The sequence below is a fragment of the Alexandromys fortis genome, unplaced genomic scaffold (assembly GCF_014885135.2).
Source record: "Alexandromys fortis isolate MF-2015 unplaced genomic scaffold, M_Fortis_MF-2015_v1.1 scaffold_251, whole genome shotgun sequence".
NCBI classification, from domain to species: domain Eukaryota; kingdom Metazoa; phylum Chordata; class Mammalia; order Rodentia; family Cricetidae; genus Alexandromys; species Alexandromys fortis.
The window spans coordinates 99864-116867 of NW_026068176.1; the positions used below are offsets into that span (position 1 = coordinate 99864).

The 17004-nt window shown below is 36.0% G+C and overlaps 1 protein-coding gene and 1 pseudogene across 4 annotated transcripts in view; one reads left to right on the forward strand and one right to left on the reverse strand.

Moving 5' to 3' along the window:
• The window catches only part of LOC126492514 (charged multivesicular body protein 1b-2), a 65599-nt gene that overhangs the window by 736 nt on the left and 47859 nt on the right, over positions 1 to 17004 (forward strand). For 2 of the 4 annotated variants that reach the window (XM_050128968.1, XM_050128971.1), the window contains exon 2: positions 9609 to 9706. The exons of 1 other annotated variant lie outside the window; for it this stretch is intronic. In XM_050128968.1, the coding sequence (XP_049984925.1) occupies positions 9609 to 9706 (98 nt within the window). Of the gene's footprint in view, positions 1 to 3930; positions 3973 to 9608; positions 9707 to 17004 lie in introns of those variants that run through there. One more of the 4 variants, XM_050128969.1, reaches the window with a different exon arrangement.
• LOC126492523 (tetratricopeptide repeat protein 32-like) lies at positions 10131 to 13881 on the reverse strand (annotated as a pseudogene).

Here is a 17004-nt window from a genome sequence, read left to right on the forward strand (position 1 = left end):
AACTGAGGTCATGCCTGAAGCCTTGAAATCTCATCAGCCATACCTGTCTGGACACTTAGGGGATAAGAATAAAGCTGCCTTGTAACGTCATGAGTATGAATGTTTTTTTCACTACTAAAATTCCATCACAGCAACTCCATGTTGCTGTAATTCTTACTTCTTCCTGAAGTTGGCATTAGAGGTAGAATAATTGGCTTTTTCTTTCCAGGCCTTTTTTCCCCCCCCAGGCCAAAGTGGCAAGAAGGTAAAATGTAGCTAACTGTTGAGTAGCTCATTTTAGAAGGTGTTTTGCTTCATTAGTTTATACAGGCAAACTTTTTGATGAATTAAATTTTATGTGACACATAAAATTTTGCTAACATAACTTGTGTAGCACTAGCCAAAATATGTCGAAAATTAAAATGTTATCCTTTGAGGAAGGATGCAGATAGGTCATTTCATTGAAAAGAATAGATGATTAAGAAAGGCCCAGTTTCTACTGCACTTTAGAAAAAGTAATGAATGTAGTGTACTTTTAATATAATACCGTAAAGTGAAGGGCTCAGAATTATGAGTCAGAAGATAAGTTTTTTTTTCCCCATGTCCAAAGAGGAAAGAACCGAGTTAAGGCATGGCATCCATCCTCTGTCACCCACTTGACTCATTCGGAAAGTGTATTAACTGACCTTTCAACCCTAGGAAGGTATTCTTAAGGTAAAAGGAAATGGTAGTGCCTACCAAATTGTATTTTTGACCAAACACTGATGTGTGAGTTATTTGAATAGCTTAAAATTGTTAATTCTTTTCCTAGAAATTTGGAAGGGATCGGAGCTAGTTGACTAAACCATATACCTATATAGTGGATACATGTGCGTAAACATACACATACTACTTCCAACTTTTAGTAGCTTTGGATCTGAGGGCCAGAGGTCACATATATATGAACATAAATACTAATGCAAAGTTACTCCTACTGAATCAGATGAATGATGATGTGTGGAGTTAAACTAAATGGTTTAAAATTGTGTACACAGTTTTGAATATTACTATGTGCCTTTTTTTTTTTGCTAGGGATACTGTCTGTAGCCATGATTATTTCTATGCATTCTAACTTGAAGGAGGATATGAACCAATGAAGTTCATGATAAGTACTGGACTTACTCTGAGTTCAAAAAGGGAATTCTGGATAGCTATCACCCAGGGCTGTGTGTACACAAAAATAGCTAGCTCCTTAAAAATAGCTGTTAGTCATTGCATATCTTATGAATCACTTTAAATCCTAAAACAGAACGAGTTACATACTGGTACCAGACTTGTGAGACTTGATAAAATACACTATGATGCATTTTTTATCAAGGTACTGTCAACATAAATAACCATTCTCACTTGAAAGGGGCGGCCTAGTTAAATATGAGTGAAATATGAGTAATCACAGCCTAAGGACATAGATTTAGGATTTTCCAAACTCCATGTTCCAATGTGGTGAAAATTTAATGCATTTTGATAGTAATAGAATAAAGTTGTAATTCGAGACTCTTTCCTAACATATCAGTGGAGACATCAAAGAGGGAAAATCCCAGCCTCAGATATATCTGAGAACAGTCAGCCTTTTGCTTGGTGGAAGCTGCTGATCTGTTAATATATTTCAGAACGTTTTATCTGTTAGTCACAGGATATTAGGTCAGCCAGGTGGCCAAGGAATGGCTGTTAAGGGGGCTAAAGATAGCCCAAGAGAAATTGTAAAGCAGGGCCCAGACCTGCAAAATTCCAAGCTCTCCACAGTCAAGGAAACTCTAATCAGTTAAGTCAACCTTTCTGAAGGGTCAATGGGAGGCATAGTCTCTTTACTGGAATTAGTTCCAGTGTTTACAGTATCATTAAATTGGTTCCTTGCTAATATGTACGTAATTTATGGCTTGTGGGATCAACAGAATGCTGTCATTTACAAGAAGTATTAAACGTTATTTTGGGTCTTCCTTTCCATACCATTTAAAGGACAATTTGAACAATTCCCTGTAATTGTTAAAATACAATGTATGACCTAAGAGATAAGCTGCTTTTGAGTTCCTCTCTGTTTCTGTATTCATTAGTTACTCCATGCTTATCCATCTGTAAGTTTATGTTTTCAAATTAGTAAAATTATCTCTAAAGTTCCTTTTAGTTCAGATGACCTCACCTGATTCTTTGATTCCAAATTTACCTCCCTAAAACATACACAGGAGTATTTAAGGTGCTTACAATGCCAGAAAGATAAAAGGATAATGCCACTTATCAAATAAATGTTCCGTGATATTGGTACCACTATTTTTATCCTAGGACAGCTATTAGTGGAACAACTAAATAAAGATTCATTTCTAATTATTCTAATGTGTGTTTATGTGTATGTGTGTTTATGTGTATGTGTGTTTATGTGTATGGGTCTGAGCACATGAATGCAGAGACTGAAGGAGTATCTGATCCTGGCAGAGCTGTAGCTAGAGATGATTTTGACTTACCTGGCATGGGTACTGGGAAACTCTGGTCCTCTGCAGGACTGGCAAATGCTAACCATAACTGAGCCATCTCTCACGAGAGCCCAGCACTCTTCTGGAAACTCTTTTTTACCTCTGACCTGTATTTTTTTTCAACCTCTACTTCTGTTCATCAGGAATCGTATAATCTAGTTGGTGGCATTTGTAATAAAATAGCTTCTGAACTACTGTATTTAGAGATCTTACTATCAGCTTATAGTGAACTGTCACAGATTTTCTATAGTAAGGAGATGAATGCTATTTTAAACTAAGTCTTCTTTATATAAAATGAATTCTTGGAATCCTAATGATTTTTGAAAAGCTGTAATGGAGAAAAACAGTGTAATAGCGCATACTAGTTTTATATAATGCTCTAAAGACAAACTTGAACTTTTTGATATACTTTCTAAATAAATTTCTTTATTAAAATTGAAATTTAGTAAATGATAATATAACTTACTGAATGCATACTCTATGCCAAACAAACACTAACTTTTTATTCTAAATTGATTTTTTAAAATGTGTAATGTTAATCCTTCCCTCTTAAGTAAGTTAAGAAAAAGAGTAAAACGTTCCTGAGAGCCTTCTATTTGACCTAAGATACTATAAAGCTATCAGTTAAATTCCTCTTTTCTTTTACTGCAGATGCTACTATCTAAAAGTTAACATTAATGATTTCAAGTCATTTCTTTATATATTACATCATACATGTATACTTTTAAGGTATATTGATATATTTCATGTTTTTAAATGGTATATATGTAGTATCATTGATATTTTTAAAATATTGGTTATGATTCATCAGTATATTTAAAAAGCATTTTCATTCTTATGTAGTTTTCCAGTGTATTATTTTATCACAATTTACTTATTTACTTTTTTAGTGATGAGCCTTGAAATTAGCTTCCCTTTCATTACAAAAAATACTATGATCATCTTTTGAGCATATATTCTGTGTAGACTGGCAAAAATTGGGATATCTATCTATCTGTCTGTCTATCTATCTATCTATCTATCTATCTATCTATCTATCTATATAGAATTACTGTTGTTGTGCCTGAGAATATATGCACTTTAAATGTTCTTTGGATACATATATATTATCTGAAAATAATGGTTTAATTATTTCTTTTATAACCAGTACTTTTCATTCCTTTATCTTGTATGCATGGAAATACTCCAGAATACTGTTATAAATTAAGAAAAATTACAGTAAGATCACTTTCTTATTTTAAGAAAAATTCTAACTAGTCATGATTAATCTGATGATTGTAATAGATTTTTGGTTAGATACACATTCATTTTTAAAGCTTCACCATGAATAGCCTGTCTCTGTGTATATTTGATTATTAGTTGAATGTTTGGTCTTTGTGGTCCTTCTTTGTGTACTGAGATTTTTACTTATATTTTCCTTAACTGAATGAATAAAATGCATGGATAGTTTTAGGTTTCTAAAATGTTAAACTGTCTTTGGAGTCTTAAGGTAAACTCATCACAATTATGAAGCATCTATAATATATTGCCCATCTATAATGATTGCCAATATTGTGTTTAATATTTTTGAATCTTTGCTGACTCCGGCCTTTAATTAAAGTCTGGTTTCAAGGTTCAAAAGTGTTCTTTCCTTTTGCTAGTTCTTTGAGAAGTTTGTGCATGGTAAGAATTGCCATTTTCTTAAAAATTTGAAAACTCTACGAATAATACATACCATCACCTCTGTTTTTATGTTTCTTATTTAAATGTGAAAATATTTTAAAGTGTTGCATCAGAAATTCTGAATTATTGAGACTTTTTTAGTTCATTTCTTTCACTGATCTAGTATTATCCATTTTGAAGTATTTTACAAACAGCTTCAAAGTGTTTTGGCTAAATGCCCTAATGTATTATTTTAAAGTATCTTTATCTATAGTTATATTCCTTTCCTTATTCTATTTATGCCTCCTCTTTTTGCTTGATTAGTTACTACACAGCAAAAATGTCAGATTTTACAAGAATCTCAGGAGCCTACTATATCTTATTCCTGATTTTACATGGTAAATGTTTACATCATTAATTTTCATTCTTCCTCTGTTTCAGAGAGTCCCAATTAACTATATTCCATAAGCCACAATTCAGTCATTTGTTGTTATTCAATACTACAGAAAACATTTTTTCTTTTTAGTTATATATAGATAAATTTTTAAGATTTCAAACAAAAGTTCTTAATTTTTTTATTTTAGCTTTAGGTTCATACGGAAATGCGTAAAGAAATCAAATATATTAACTACTAAGTTATGTTCAGATGAAAGACTTTTTGGTATTTATTTCAGTTTTTGTTTATGGCCCAATGAATAAGTTTTCTATATCTAATATGCTTGATGCATGTGTTCTCAAACTATTGGGGTAAGGTTATTAGATTTTCTCCATGTCATTTTTTCTTTCAAGTTTTTTATTTGGTTGGTCTACAAAATAATACATTTCATTCTATNTTCTCCTTCCTCCTCCTGTTGCCTTCCTTTCTTCCCCTGAATAGTCCTTCTGTTTTCATGTGTTAATTTTATACAGTTAAAACCAAATTACATCTCTTATTTACTTATGAGTGAGTCCTTACAGTGCTCATCTTTCTGGGTCTGGGTTCCACCCTCAATATGGTTTTTTTTTCTGGATTCATCCATTTGCCTGCAAATTTCAAGATGTCAATTTTTACTGCTGAGTAGTACTCTATTGTGTAAATGGACCACATTTTCTTTATCCATTCTTCAGTCGAGGGGCATCTAGGTTATTTCCAGGTTCTGGCTATTATGCTGCTATGAACATAGTTGAGCAAATATCCTTGAGGTATGATTGAGCATACTTTGGGTATATGCCCAAGAGTTATATTACTCAGCCTAGATATAGTGGGGGGGGGAACCTTGGTTCTGCCTCAAAGTAATATACTATATATGGTGACTTCCCATGAGAAGCCTAACTCTTTCTGAGGAGTGTATTGGGGGTGAAGAGGAGCAAGGTAGAGGGTGTAGGAGGATGAGAAAAGACTGTTATTTATTTATTAAAAATTTCCACCTTCTCCCATTTCCCTCCCCCTCCCCCACTCCTCTTCCCCCCTCTCTCGCCAGTCCTAAGAGAAGTTAGGGTGCCCTGCCCTGTGGGAAGTCCAAGGTCCTTCCCCCTCCATCCAGGTCTAGGAAGGTGAGCATCCAAACAGGCTAGGCTCCCACAAAGCCAGTACATGCAGTAGGATCAAAACCTAGTGCCCGTATCATTGGCTTCTCAGTCAGCCCTCATTGTCAGTCACATTCAGAGAGTCTAGTCTGAATCACATGCTCATTCAGTCCCAGTCCAGCTGGCCTTGATGAGCTCCCATTAGATCAGTCACACCATCTCAGTGGGTGGACACACCCCTAGCGGTCCTGACTTCCTTGCTCATCTTCTCCCTCCTTCTGCTCTTCATCTGGACCTTGGGAGCTCAGTCCAGTGCTCCAATGTGGGTCTCTGTCACATGAATGAAAATACGTAAGGTTTACCTGTTTCCCATTACTTTTTCGTTCTCCTTTTTAGTTCCCTTCTGACTTTTGTGTACTATATGTATACATGTGTAGACATGTCTGTGTGTAGAAAAAGAGAAAGTCCACAGAACATAAAATATGTAATATTCATCTTAATCTGGCTTGTTATATTTAACAAGCTATGATTGATATTTTTCATTTTATTTTATGTATATGTATATTTTGCCTGTATTATGTCCATGAACTAAATATGTGCAGCACCTGCAGAAGCCAGAATGTGACATCAGATCCCCTAGAACTGTTGATAACAATAGTTACCAACATTTATAAAAATCATTTTGACCTTCCACGTGGATGCTGGGAATTTAACCCAGTTCTTCTGGAAGAGCAGACAGTTCAGTTAAACAATGAGCCATCTCTTTAGCCTCTTAAACCTAGTTTTTAATCGGCATCTTTCATAACTTCTATGTCCCCACTTTGTCTTGTTAGTTGAGTTTTGTTAATATTGTCCAAGGTTTTTCTGTTTGTCAGTTTGTGAGCACACATATAGTTTGCAGCTATGCTATAGGTATATTTCCTATACCTTTGATTATTAGGTCAGCTTGTGATTTTTATGATGAGCCCTCTTTCTTGATTCCAGATACTTTACTGACTTTTTGTATTGTTTTGATACTAATAAACTCATGGCTTCTTATTTTAGAATATTGTTTGATTATTTTTTCTGTGTTTTGCCATCTTATCATTCAAGGTCCTTGCATTGTAAAGCCCTGTATATCATTTGGTTCATAATTTTTGAATGTTTCTTTTTGTTGCATTTTATTTATCTTCACTCATTTGTGTTTGCACTACAGTACACATGTACAGGTCAGCCTTTGGGACTCAGTTCTCTTCTTCTCCCTTATACAGACATAGTCTTTCTTAATGTTTCTGCTGCACTGTGTATTCTTGCCTAGCTGCCCAAGACCTTCTGGGCAGTTCTCTAGTCTTCTCTTCCTATTTCTCAGTAAGAGTTTTGAGATTACAGATGCATGCATACCACCCCGTGAAGCTTTTTAAAGTATGTTCTGGGAATGGAACTCCTTTTTTATATAGTTTCTGGGGATAAAACTCAGGTCATCAGGCCTGTTAAGCAAGCACTTTTCCCACTGGGCTATTTGGCCAGCCCACATTTGAAGGAAGTTTCTACTTAATGTATAATTTCTGTTTGGCCTTTTATCTCTAGATTTGTTACTCTTTTGTTGCTTTCTGTTGAGTCTGTAAATGGTTCACGTGATTTTGTTCCTTTATTACTTTGGAAGTTACATACTTTTTTAGTGGTACCCTTGAAATTTTAACATGCATAGTTAATGTTAAATTTAATGAATGACAATTTACTTGTGAATGGCACGAATGTTTTAACATACTCAACTCCTCCTTTCCTTTGTCTTAGGTATTTTCCTCTGCTTGTGTTCGGCATTTTTTAATCTTAAAATTGGACATTTTTTTTTTTTTTGGCTCAGAGGTTAAGAGCACTGACTGCTCTTCCAGAGGTCCTGAGTTCAATTCCCAGCAACCACATGGTGGCTCACAGCCATCTATAATGAGATCTGGTGCCCTCTTCTGGCATACAAGCATACATGGAAGAAATGTTGTATACATGATAAATAAATATTTAAAAATTGGACATCTTGATTCTCTAATGTAAACAGCATTTCCTGGATAACATTCTGTGCTCATTAAGCCTTTTGTTAGATCTAGTTTAGTTTCTTGAGAAGCTAAGTTTATTATTGAAATATTCTGTATTTGCAAATTTGCTTACGTGACAAAACTTACAGAAAACTAGCACAAATGATGTTTTTAACTTGCCTAGATTAGTAAACTTTGGACTCATCCAATGTTCCTATTTCCCACTTAGGAAATGGAATGAATGCCTTGTAAATGAGTATCTTTTGCTCATTGTTTAATACCATATTTTCTGTATTTCTGTGCCTTATGTTTATAATTCCACTATTTAAAATAGTCCCCAACTATAGGTCCTGATGTGCTATTTAGTGTTTTTAGTATGAAAAAGCTGTGGTGTGCCTTATAGATAAAATTATTATTTTATGTAAGTTTTCAGTCATGAATTATAGATAAAGAATTACTTAATAATTTTTAGCTAAGAATTTGCTATTACTGAATCAACAATATGTATTAAATAGTTGTTAAAACAGAAATACACATAAAATACATCCATTGGTGAAAATGTAACACATAAGAACCAAACCCTAGATTCTCTTTAGAAGCAATAATTCAGTGTTTGCCACTGGTATTTATGGCAGTTTGATAGACTATCACTACTTTGAATAGTGTACAACCATAAATCCTTTGGTCATTACTTAGGAGTTTTATTTGGAAATTCTACTCTATTTGGCTATATCATTTATAAATTGTCTGAACTTTGTGGTTCTTTCAAAGTTATTTTAGTCTTTGATGTTTGTAGGTTTACTATGATGCATCTAGATATGAGTTACGTTTATTTGGCCTGTTTGTAACTATCTTATTATGCTCATTAGTTACAGAATAGTCACACATTCTCATTTTAAGTATCATCATTCACACACTGTTATTATCTTTTCCTATAGGATTCCAGATTTTTAAAATTTTTATTCTTAATTTATTGTTATATGTGTAGGAATGTTTTACCTGCATGTGTATCTCTATCCTACATACGTGCTTGTTGACTTTGGAAGCCAAAGAAGAACACTGAATCGCATGAAACTGGAGTTATAGGCAGTTGGAGCTCCTTTATGAGTGCTAGGAATTAAACTCGGGTCTTCTAGAAGAGCCAGCAGTGCTTTTACCCACAGATTCAGTCCTCTAATCCAAGTACTCCAGGTACTATAAAACCATCTTAGTCTACTTCTGTCTTCTCCCTATAATTCAGATCTTATTCCAGGTAGCTCATCTTCTCAGCTTTCTTCAGTTTTCTGTTTTACTTGTAGTGGTTGGTTTTATTGTTCAACTTGACACAAGCTAGTCATCTGGGAAGAGAGAACACCTGTAGGCAGCTCCCTGAGGCATTTCTTGATTAATGATTTAATGTTTGCTCTGCTGTCCCTGGGCACATTGCTGTAGGTGATAATAAGAAAGCAAGGCAAGCGGAGCAAGCTTTACCCCATGCTCTCTGCTTTAGTTCTGCCTCCACATTCTTGCTTTGCCTTCATATTGGCAAAGTTTCTCAGAGCTTTCCAGTAGAGTTTCATTTAGTCAACCACCTTGTCTCTGTAGTCTCCAGTTTGTGACACTTATTGAGTTGTTCCTTGCTATTCATGAATTTGACTCTTGAAAGGTTACAGCAAATGAGGTTGTTTATAGCAACAGTGCCATGACGATGATGCCTTCCTCTCTTTCAGAAAGATAATAATATGGACATGCTTTCTTACTGATGACACTAAATGCCTAAAATGCAGTCTACCCAGTTTCTTTGGAATAGTTATTTTCCTTTGTAATTAATATTTTATTTTCTTGATTTTGGATGAAAGGAAGTTTAAAAGAAATAGTTTGTTCTCTTTCTGAAGTTTTATGGTTAGTTAAATTATAATACTATCTGTTTGTGGGTCTTTATGCTAGAAAAATGACTTTTTGACTAGCTGGCCTTAACCTATATTTTCAGAACACTTATTTAGCTTGAAGTTTGCTGCAAAAGAACTTAATAGGAATGCCAAGAAATGTGATAAAGAAGAAAAAGCTGAAAAGGCCAAGATAAAAAAGGTAGACTGCTTTTAATATTTTTTGCTTTTTTGATTTAAATATTTTACCATAACAATGTACATTGATATTACTTATTTACTCTATTAAGAGATCTAACCAACATGGTCTCTCTTGAAATGAATAACTCTGATTAAACAATTATTTTGCTTTAACTTCTAAAATGCAGTCTCTTACATATAATCAAAATAGTTCCATGTATATCTTTGTGGAGGTTTAAGGATCATGAGTTAAAGTTTTAATAAATTAAAAATTTTGGTAATGCCCGGCGGTGGTGGCGCATGCCTTTAATCCCAGCACTTGCAAGGCAGAGGCAGGCGGATCTTTGTGAGTTCGAGGCCAGCCTGATCCAACAGAACTAGTTCCAGGATAGGCTCCGAAGCTACAGAGAAACCCTGTCTCAAAAATCAAAAAAAAAAAAAAAGTTTCAGTAACTTTTCTCAGCATTTCTTCTTTGTCTAAAATAGTCTAGTCTGTCTTAAGCTCAAAATAGCATCTTGAAATTCAGGATTGAGGTCTAGTGCTTTCTTGAAATCTTCCAAAGCTTTGTCAAAATATCCCAGCCTAAAGCATATCAAGCCCCTGTTGTAATAAGGAACTTCAGAGTTGGGCAGGGTTTCTACAGCAGATGTGTCCATGGCTTCATAAAAATCAATGCCGAGGTACTTGGTTTGTCCCCTGTTGTTATATGTGATGACCAAATCCTCGGGGCTGCATTTGCTCCTGCAACTCCTGCACTGGCCAGTGAAAGCCGAGTACAGTGCCTGCTCCTAGGAAAACTTGCCCCTGGCGAAGCGAGCCTGGGCCAGCACCAGAGTGGCTGGTCTCTGGGCTCTCTCAATCCGGCAGCTGGGCCATGACCACCTTGCTCAGGTGGAAACAGAACCACTAATATTTTTACTTTTTAATTCACAAGAGAAGTACAAATAGATATGGAAGGGGTAGTTAATTGTATATGTCATCCTACATGGTAAATAATGACTTCTTAAATGTTTTTGTCATGCAAATATAGATCACAAAATTTTGTAATTCTTGTGTTAGTAAAAGCTGTCCTTAGCTAATTTCATTCTTCTTGAGAAGCTGGTATATAAAATAATATTTCTTCTTTTGGCTGATTTTAGTGTCTATACTTTCTAAGATGTTTATCTAAACATTGCACATAATTAATGTATATAGTGTTTTCATATTTACTAGCAGGAGTCACGGGGCACTGCAGGTAGTTTCCCTAGGGATGTAGTAAAAGGATGCAAAGCAGACTCAGCAAATAGGAAAATAGGCTTACACTAAGTCTGACTTATTTCACTTACTATTATGCTTTTCAATCCCATACATTTTGTTGTTGTTTTGTGAGACAGGGTTTCTCTGTGTAGCCTTAGCTGTCCTGGAACTCACTCTGTAGACCAGGCTAGCCTCCAACTCACAGATACCTGCCTGCATCTGCCTTCTCAGTGCTGAGATTAAAGGTGTACACCACTGTCCCACTGCCTGGATGCACAATTTCATTCTCCTCTGAGGCTAAATAAACTCCACTTTGTGTGTGTAGAAAATAGTTTTTGTCATCCCTTAGTGGATACCTAAACTGATTCAGTAACTTGTTGATTGTGTATACTGCTGAGGTAAATATGAGTATGCACATTACTGTGTTATATGTTGATTTAGAGTCATTTGAGTATATCACCAGGGATAGAGTGACTCCGTTTATATTCCTACCAGCAGTAGTATATGAGGGTTCCATTTTCTCCACATCCTATTATTAACGATGTTTGGTTAATGATAGCAATTCTGAGTGGCTAGGGTGGAAATCTCAGTTTTGTTTTAATTTTTATTTCTCTAGTGACTAAGTATGTTGAACATTTTTTCTTAATGATCTGCATGTTTTTAATTTATCTTTTGAAACCTGTTTGCTCATTTTATTATGCCATTTATTGCTTGGACTATAAGCCATTTTTAGAATTTCTGGATATTATCCCTAAATCCAAGTTACTAAGGCAAGTACTAGATTTAGAATTAAAACTTTTGAAGGATAATATTTTTAAGCATGCTGTGTTAGTTAGGTTGTGTGCATATGTATTTACATGATATTCTTTTTATTGTTTGAGAATTCCATACATACATATAATGTGTTTGGTTAAATCCACTCCCATTCCTTCCCCCTCAGTTCTTCCCATATCCCCTCCACTATTCCTTCAGAATTTCATCTGCATTCTCTTTAAACCCACAAAGTCTACTTGGTGATGCCCATATGTGCATTAAGTATAGGGCTGTCTACTGGTACATAGTGGGTCACATCCCTGAAGAAATCTGCCTCTTCTTTACCAGAAGCCATCAGTGGTGTATAGCTGCTCATCTAGAGGTAGGAGATTTTCTTCCTTGATCTTATGCAGGTGTTGCACATGCAGTCAGTAGCATCTGTGAGTTCATGTGGCCCTGTCATATCAAGATAGTTGTGTTTCACTGTACTCACTTGCTACCTCTGGCTCTTAGTCTTTTTGCCCACTCTTTCACAATGATCCTGGAACCTTGGATTGTGGGTGTGATATATATATATATATATATATGTATATATATATATATATATATATATATATATTAGGGTTGAGCACACCATGGTCTCTCATTATCTTCATACTGATTAGTTGTGTCCTTGTATTAATCACTATTGTAGAATATTACTTTAACTGTATAAAAGTGTGTTACAGTTGCTTATGCTGCATTTGTTTAACTAGGCAAAGATGTGTTGCTGTTTTACCTTGCTAGCCAAAGGCACCTAATTGATCCAATAAAAAGCTGAATGGCCAATAGCTGGGAAGTAGAGGGATAGGTGGGGTTGGCAGGCAGAGAGAATAAGTAGAGGAGGAATCTAGGCTCCAGAGAGAATGATGGAGAAAGCCAGGAAGACGCCTGGAGCCAGTCAGCCAGGCAGCTACCAGCCAGCCAGTCATGGAGGAGAACATGCAGAATGAATGAAAGGTAAAAAGCCTCAAGGCAAAACATAGATGAAGAAAAACAGGCTAATTTAAGGTACAAGAACTAGTGGAACAAGCATACGTTAAGACTGAGCATTCATAACTAACAATTCTCTGTGTTATGATTTGGGACTGACAGTTTGAGAGAGCTATCTTCTGAGAAAGAAAGCTTCCCTGAAGAAAGTTGACAGTTGCACTGATCACTGATTATAAAGAAAAGTATCATTAGAATAAGTTTAATACTGTATCCATTCAGCAGAGTAATAGTAGTAGTTTCTCCATTTGGGACTTTTGGATTACCCAGCTATAGGCTCCTGGTCCCATTAAAGGTGCCAGGTGACAGGCATGAGTTCCACCTAGTGGAACAATCTTCAATCTAATCACAAACTGATTGCTTACTCCCATATCGTTCTATTGCACTGGCAGGCATCTCTTGCCAGGCCACTCACTGACAGCTTGAAAGGCTCACAGCTGGCTAAGACTATTAATTACTTAATTCCCTCCATAGCATGAATAGTACCTTTCTACAATGAAAGCTAACCAGTAGGAATAATACTTCTTCAAGTGACTCAAGTGTGTGGTATCTTCAGCAATAAGGTCTTACCATCAAGGTCAAGAGCAGTGACTATAGCTTGTAATTTTGCGGTGGTGGGGGTGGGGGAGGAGAGTATCTATATCCTAAGCTCCTTTTGAATATTTTGACCTTCCTTGAGAGAATTATAATGGAATAAAATGGAGAAAGAGATGGAAATACTTGTGTGGACTTTGAATTTAAAGTAAAGAGTAAGGATAAAGGAAAATGCAGGACATGAATATGATCAAAATACATGATATACTATTTTGAAAATACCTTGAGACCGACATTATATGTAACGAATATATGCCAATTACTGTCTCTGAACTCTGTGCAAACAATGGTATTTTGTGTCAGATTTTATTATAGGTTCAACCTTTCCTAAAATTCATTTTCAACTCTAATAAGAAAACCCCCATAGATTTTTGATCAAGTATTTTTATATGCTGAGGATTTCGATAAGAATAAACCACGATTTACTTAAGGTATTAAGTCCCATGCAAGCACAATCATATTAATTGTATAAAATATTCTACCTTATACCATTGTTCAGTTTACCTTTTATTTTCATGGATTTTCTTGTCCTTTACTCCATCCTTAGTTTTCTGTTCCTCATCCTTCCTTATGTTCCAACTCATTGTTAATATTTTTACAATTAAAATGTGTCAAAATAATTTTCCATGGACATTTAAACATAGATTGTTTATACAAACCTATATTCCAAAAACATTTTGTGTATATTAAAATGCAAACTCTTTCCATTTTTTGTGTATGTGGTGTGCATATATGTAGGCGTATATATTTGCTTGTGTGTGTGTGTACATGCGCACTTAGATACATGTATGTGCAGGTATGCATGTATGTGGAAGTGTAAAATCGACGTCAGGAATCATCCTAGAGCTCTCTTCCACTTTATTCATTAAGGTAGAGTCTTTCAGTCAAATATTGACATGAATGTGTTATAGCAGAAGTCAGCAAGCATACTGTGTAGTCTACACTTTTGATTCATTTTGCACTCTTTTATAAAAGAAGTTTTATAAATTAGAGAAAGGAAAAAGAACACTGTAGTTGTTGATTTATCAAAGACGCTGACACATAATTGCCATTCAGGAATTAGCTTTAGAGTGAGGACCTTGGAGCTGTGATCGATCAGACGTCAAGGGAGGATAACATGAAAAAGGAACAGTACATTGCATTAAAAACAAAGCTTTCCTTTAAAACCAATAGAGAAATTTCCTTTAAAAGTATGGTTGAAAGCAGAAGAGAAGGTAGGGTGCTCCCTACCTTCATCATGGACAGGATGATACGTGAGGGAATGTTCAGAAAAGAGTTTTCAGAGAATTGCCCAAACAAATGGGGATGTCTAAGTTCTACAATAATAACATTTGATTTAGCATTATTGTGGGATAGCTTACATGGTAAGAATATTGGAGGAGCCAGGTCCTGGGGGGAGGTTAAATTTGGTGTAAAGCAACTCAGCACGACCACAGAGGAACTTCTTAACTCTTTGTCCCCAGGAGAGAGAAAGAGATTCATGGCCTGCTTTCTTTAGACTATGAAAACTGGCCTCATATGTATGAAAACTGGCCTCATATGTGACCAGTATCATAAAGGGCCAGGCATATGACAGGCATAACAAGAACATGCAACATTAATTCCTGCATATATTTTGCACTGCAGTTAAGAGTTGAGTATTTGCTGGCAAGGTCATATTACTGCAGAACTGGGAAGTCCCCCAAGTTTTTGAATAAAGCAGTCTAAGTTTAGGGACTCATGCCCTACCGTATATTCCCTCACAAAAACTAAAATCAGCTAGTAAGGTGAAGAGAATTTTTTTTTTTTTTTTTTTTTTTACAAAACCAGAGGTCAGAGAAAGGATTGTTTAAAAGGGAGCAAATTTGGTAAACTAACTGAGAAAGGAATGGAAAACCAATTACCCTGAGTCTTTGTTAATGCTTTTATTAAAATGGGCATGAAACTTGTGTCTTGCCTGGTTGACATGAGGGTTAGGTGTGAAAACTGCTTACCTCTTGGGCCATTTGAGGAAGAAATAACTACATCCCATTACACTTGATTTTAACATTGTACTCAATCACTTATCTTTCATTTTCTAAAATTCATAATAGATGTTTGAGATAGGAAATAGCTAACCAGATGGAATACTGTGAGTTTGCCTTTTAGTTTTCATTAGCTTTATGCAGAAATGAATAAATAGTACCATCTGTTGTTCTCAGTTGCTCTTTTAGTTTTATGGCCAGGTTTTGGTCCTATGCAGCTCTTTAGGTCATTTTTAACAAAACAGTGATGAGTAGGTTTTCCTTTTTTTAATTATTTATTTTTTTAAAAGAAAAGCTATCTTTTTTCATTTACATACCAATCCAAGTTCCTACTCCCGCCCCTCCTTCTATTCTCTTTAACTCCCCACCCCACCTCCTTCCATTCTTCAGAGAGGGTAAGGCACATTGTTTTGGGAAGGTCTAAGGCCCTCCCTACTATATCTAGGTTGAGCTACTTATACATCCAAAGAGAATAGTTTCACAAAATGCTAGTACAAGCAGTAGAGATAAATCCTGGTGCCACTCCCAGTGGCCCCTCAGTCTGCCCCAGCCATGCAACTGTCAACCACATTCAGAAGGACTAGTTTGGTCCTATGCTTGTTCCTTCCCAGTCCGGCTGGTGTTGGTGAACTCTCATTAGCTCAGGTAGACTGTTTCAGTGGGTGTACCCATCATGGTCTTGACCTCTTTGCTCATATTCTCATTCCTCCCTCTCTTCAACTGAACTTTGGGAGCTCAGTTCAGTGCTCCAATGTAGGTCTTTGCCTCTGTTTACATCAGTTGCTAGATGAGGTTCTATGGTGATATTTAAGATATCTGACTACAGGGCAAGGCCAGTTCAGGCACCCTCTTGTCTATTGCTTAGAGTCTTAACTGGGATCATCCTTGTGGATTCTTGGGAATTTCTCTAGAGCCAGGTTTCTTGCTAACCCCATAATGACTCCCTCAGTCAAGATAGCTCTTTCCTTGCTCTCATCTCTGTCCTTCCACCACCTCAACTATCCCATTCCCTCAAGTTTCCCCCCTCCCTTTCTCCCTTCCTCTTCCCATTCCACCCTCCCTTCTCCCCCGACCCCTATATTCACAATTTTGTCACGTGATCTAGTCTATTTCGACTTTCCAGGTGGATGTATATATGTTTTTCTTAGGGTTCACCTTGTTATTTAGCTTCTCTAGGATCAATATCCTTTGTTTATGGCTAGTATCCACTTATGAGTGAGTACATATCATACTCATGTTTTTGGGTCTAGGTTACCTCACTCAGGGTGGTGTTTTCTGGTTTCATCCATTTGCATGCAAAATTCAAGATGTCATTTTTCTTTAACCACAGAAATCTACTGTCTATATGCACCACATTTTCTTTATCCATTCTTTGGTTGAGGGGCATCTAGTTTGTTTCCAGGTTCTGGCTATTATAAATAATGCTGCTATGAACATAGTTGAACAAATGTCTTTATAGTATGATTGAGCATCTTTTGGTTATATGCCCAAGATCTGTGGGTCCTGAGGTAGGTTGATTCCCAATTTTCTGAGAAGCTGCCATACTGATTTCCAAAGTGGTTGTACTAGTTTGCATTCCCACCAGCAATGGATGATTATTCCCCTTACTCCACAACCTCTCCAGCATTGCTGTTTTTTATCTTAGCCATTCTGACTGCTGTAAGAATGTTTCTCAGTTATTTTTATTTGCATTTCCCTGGTAGC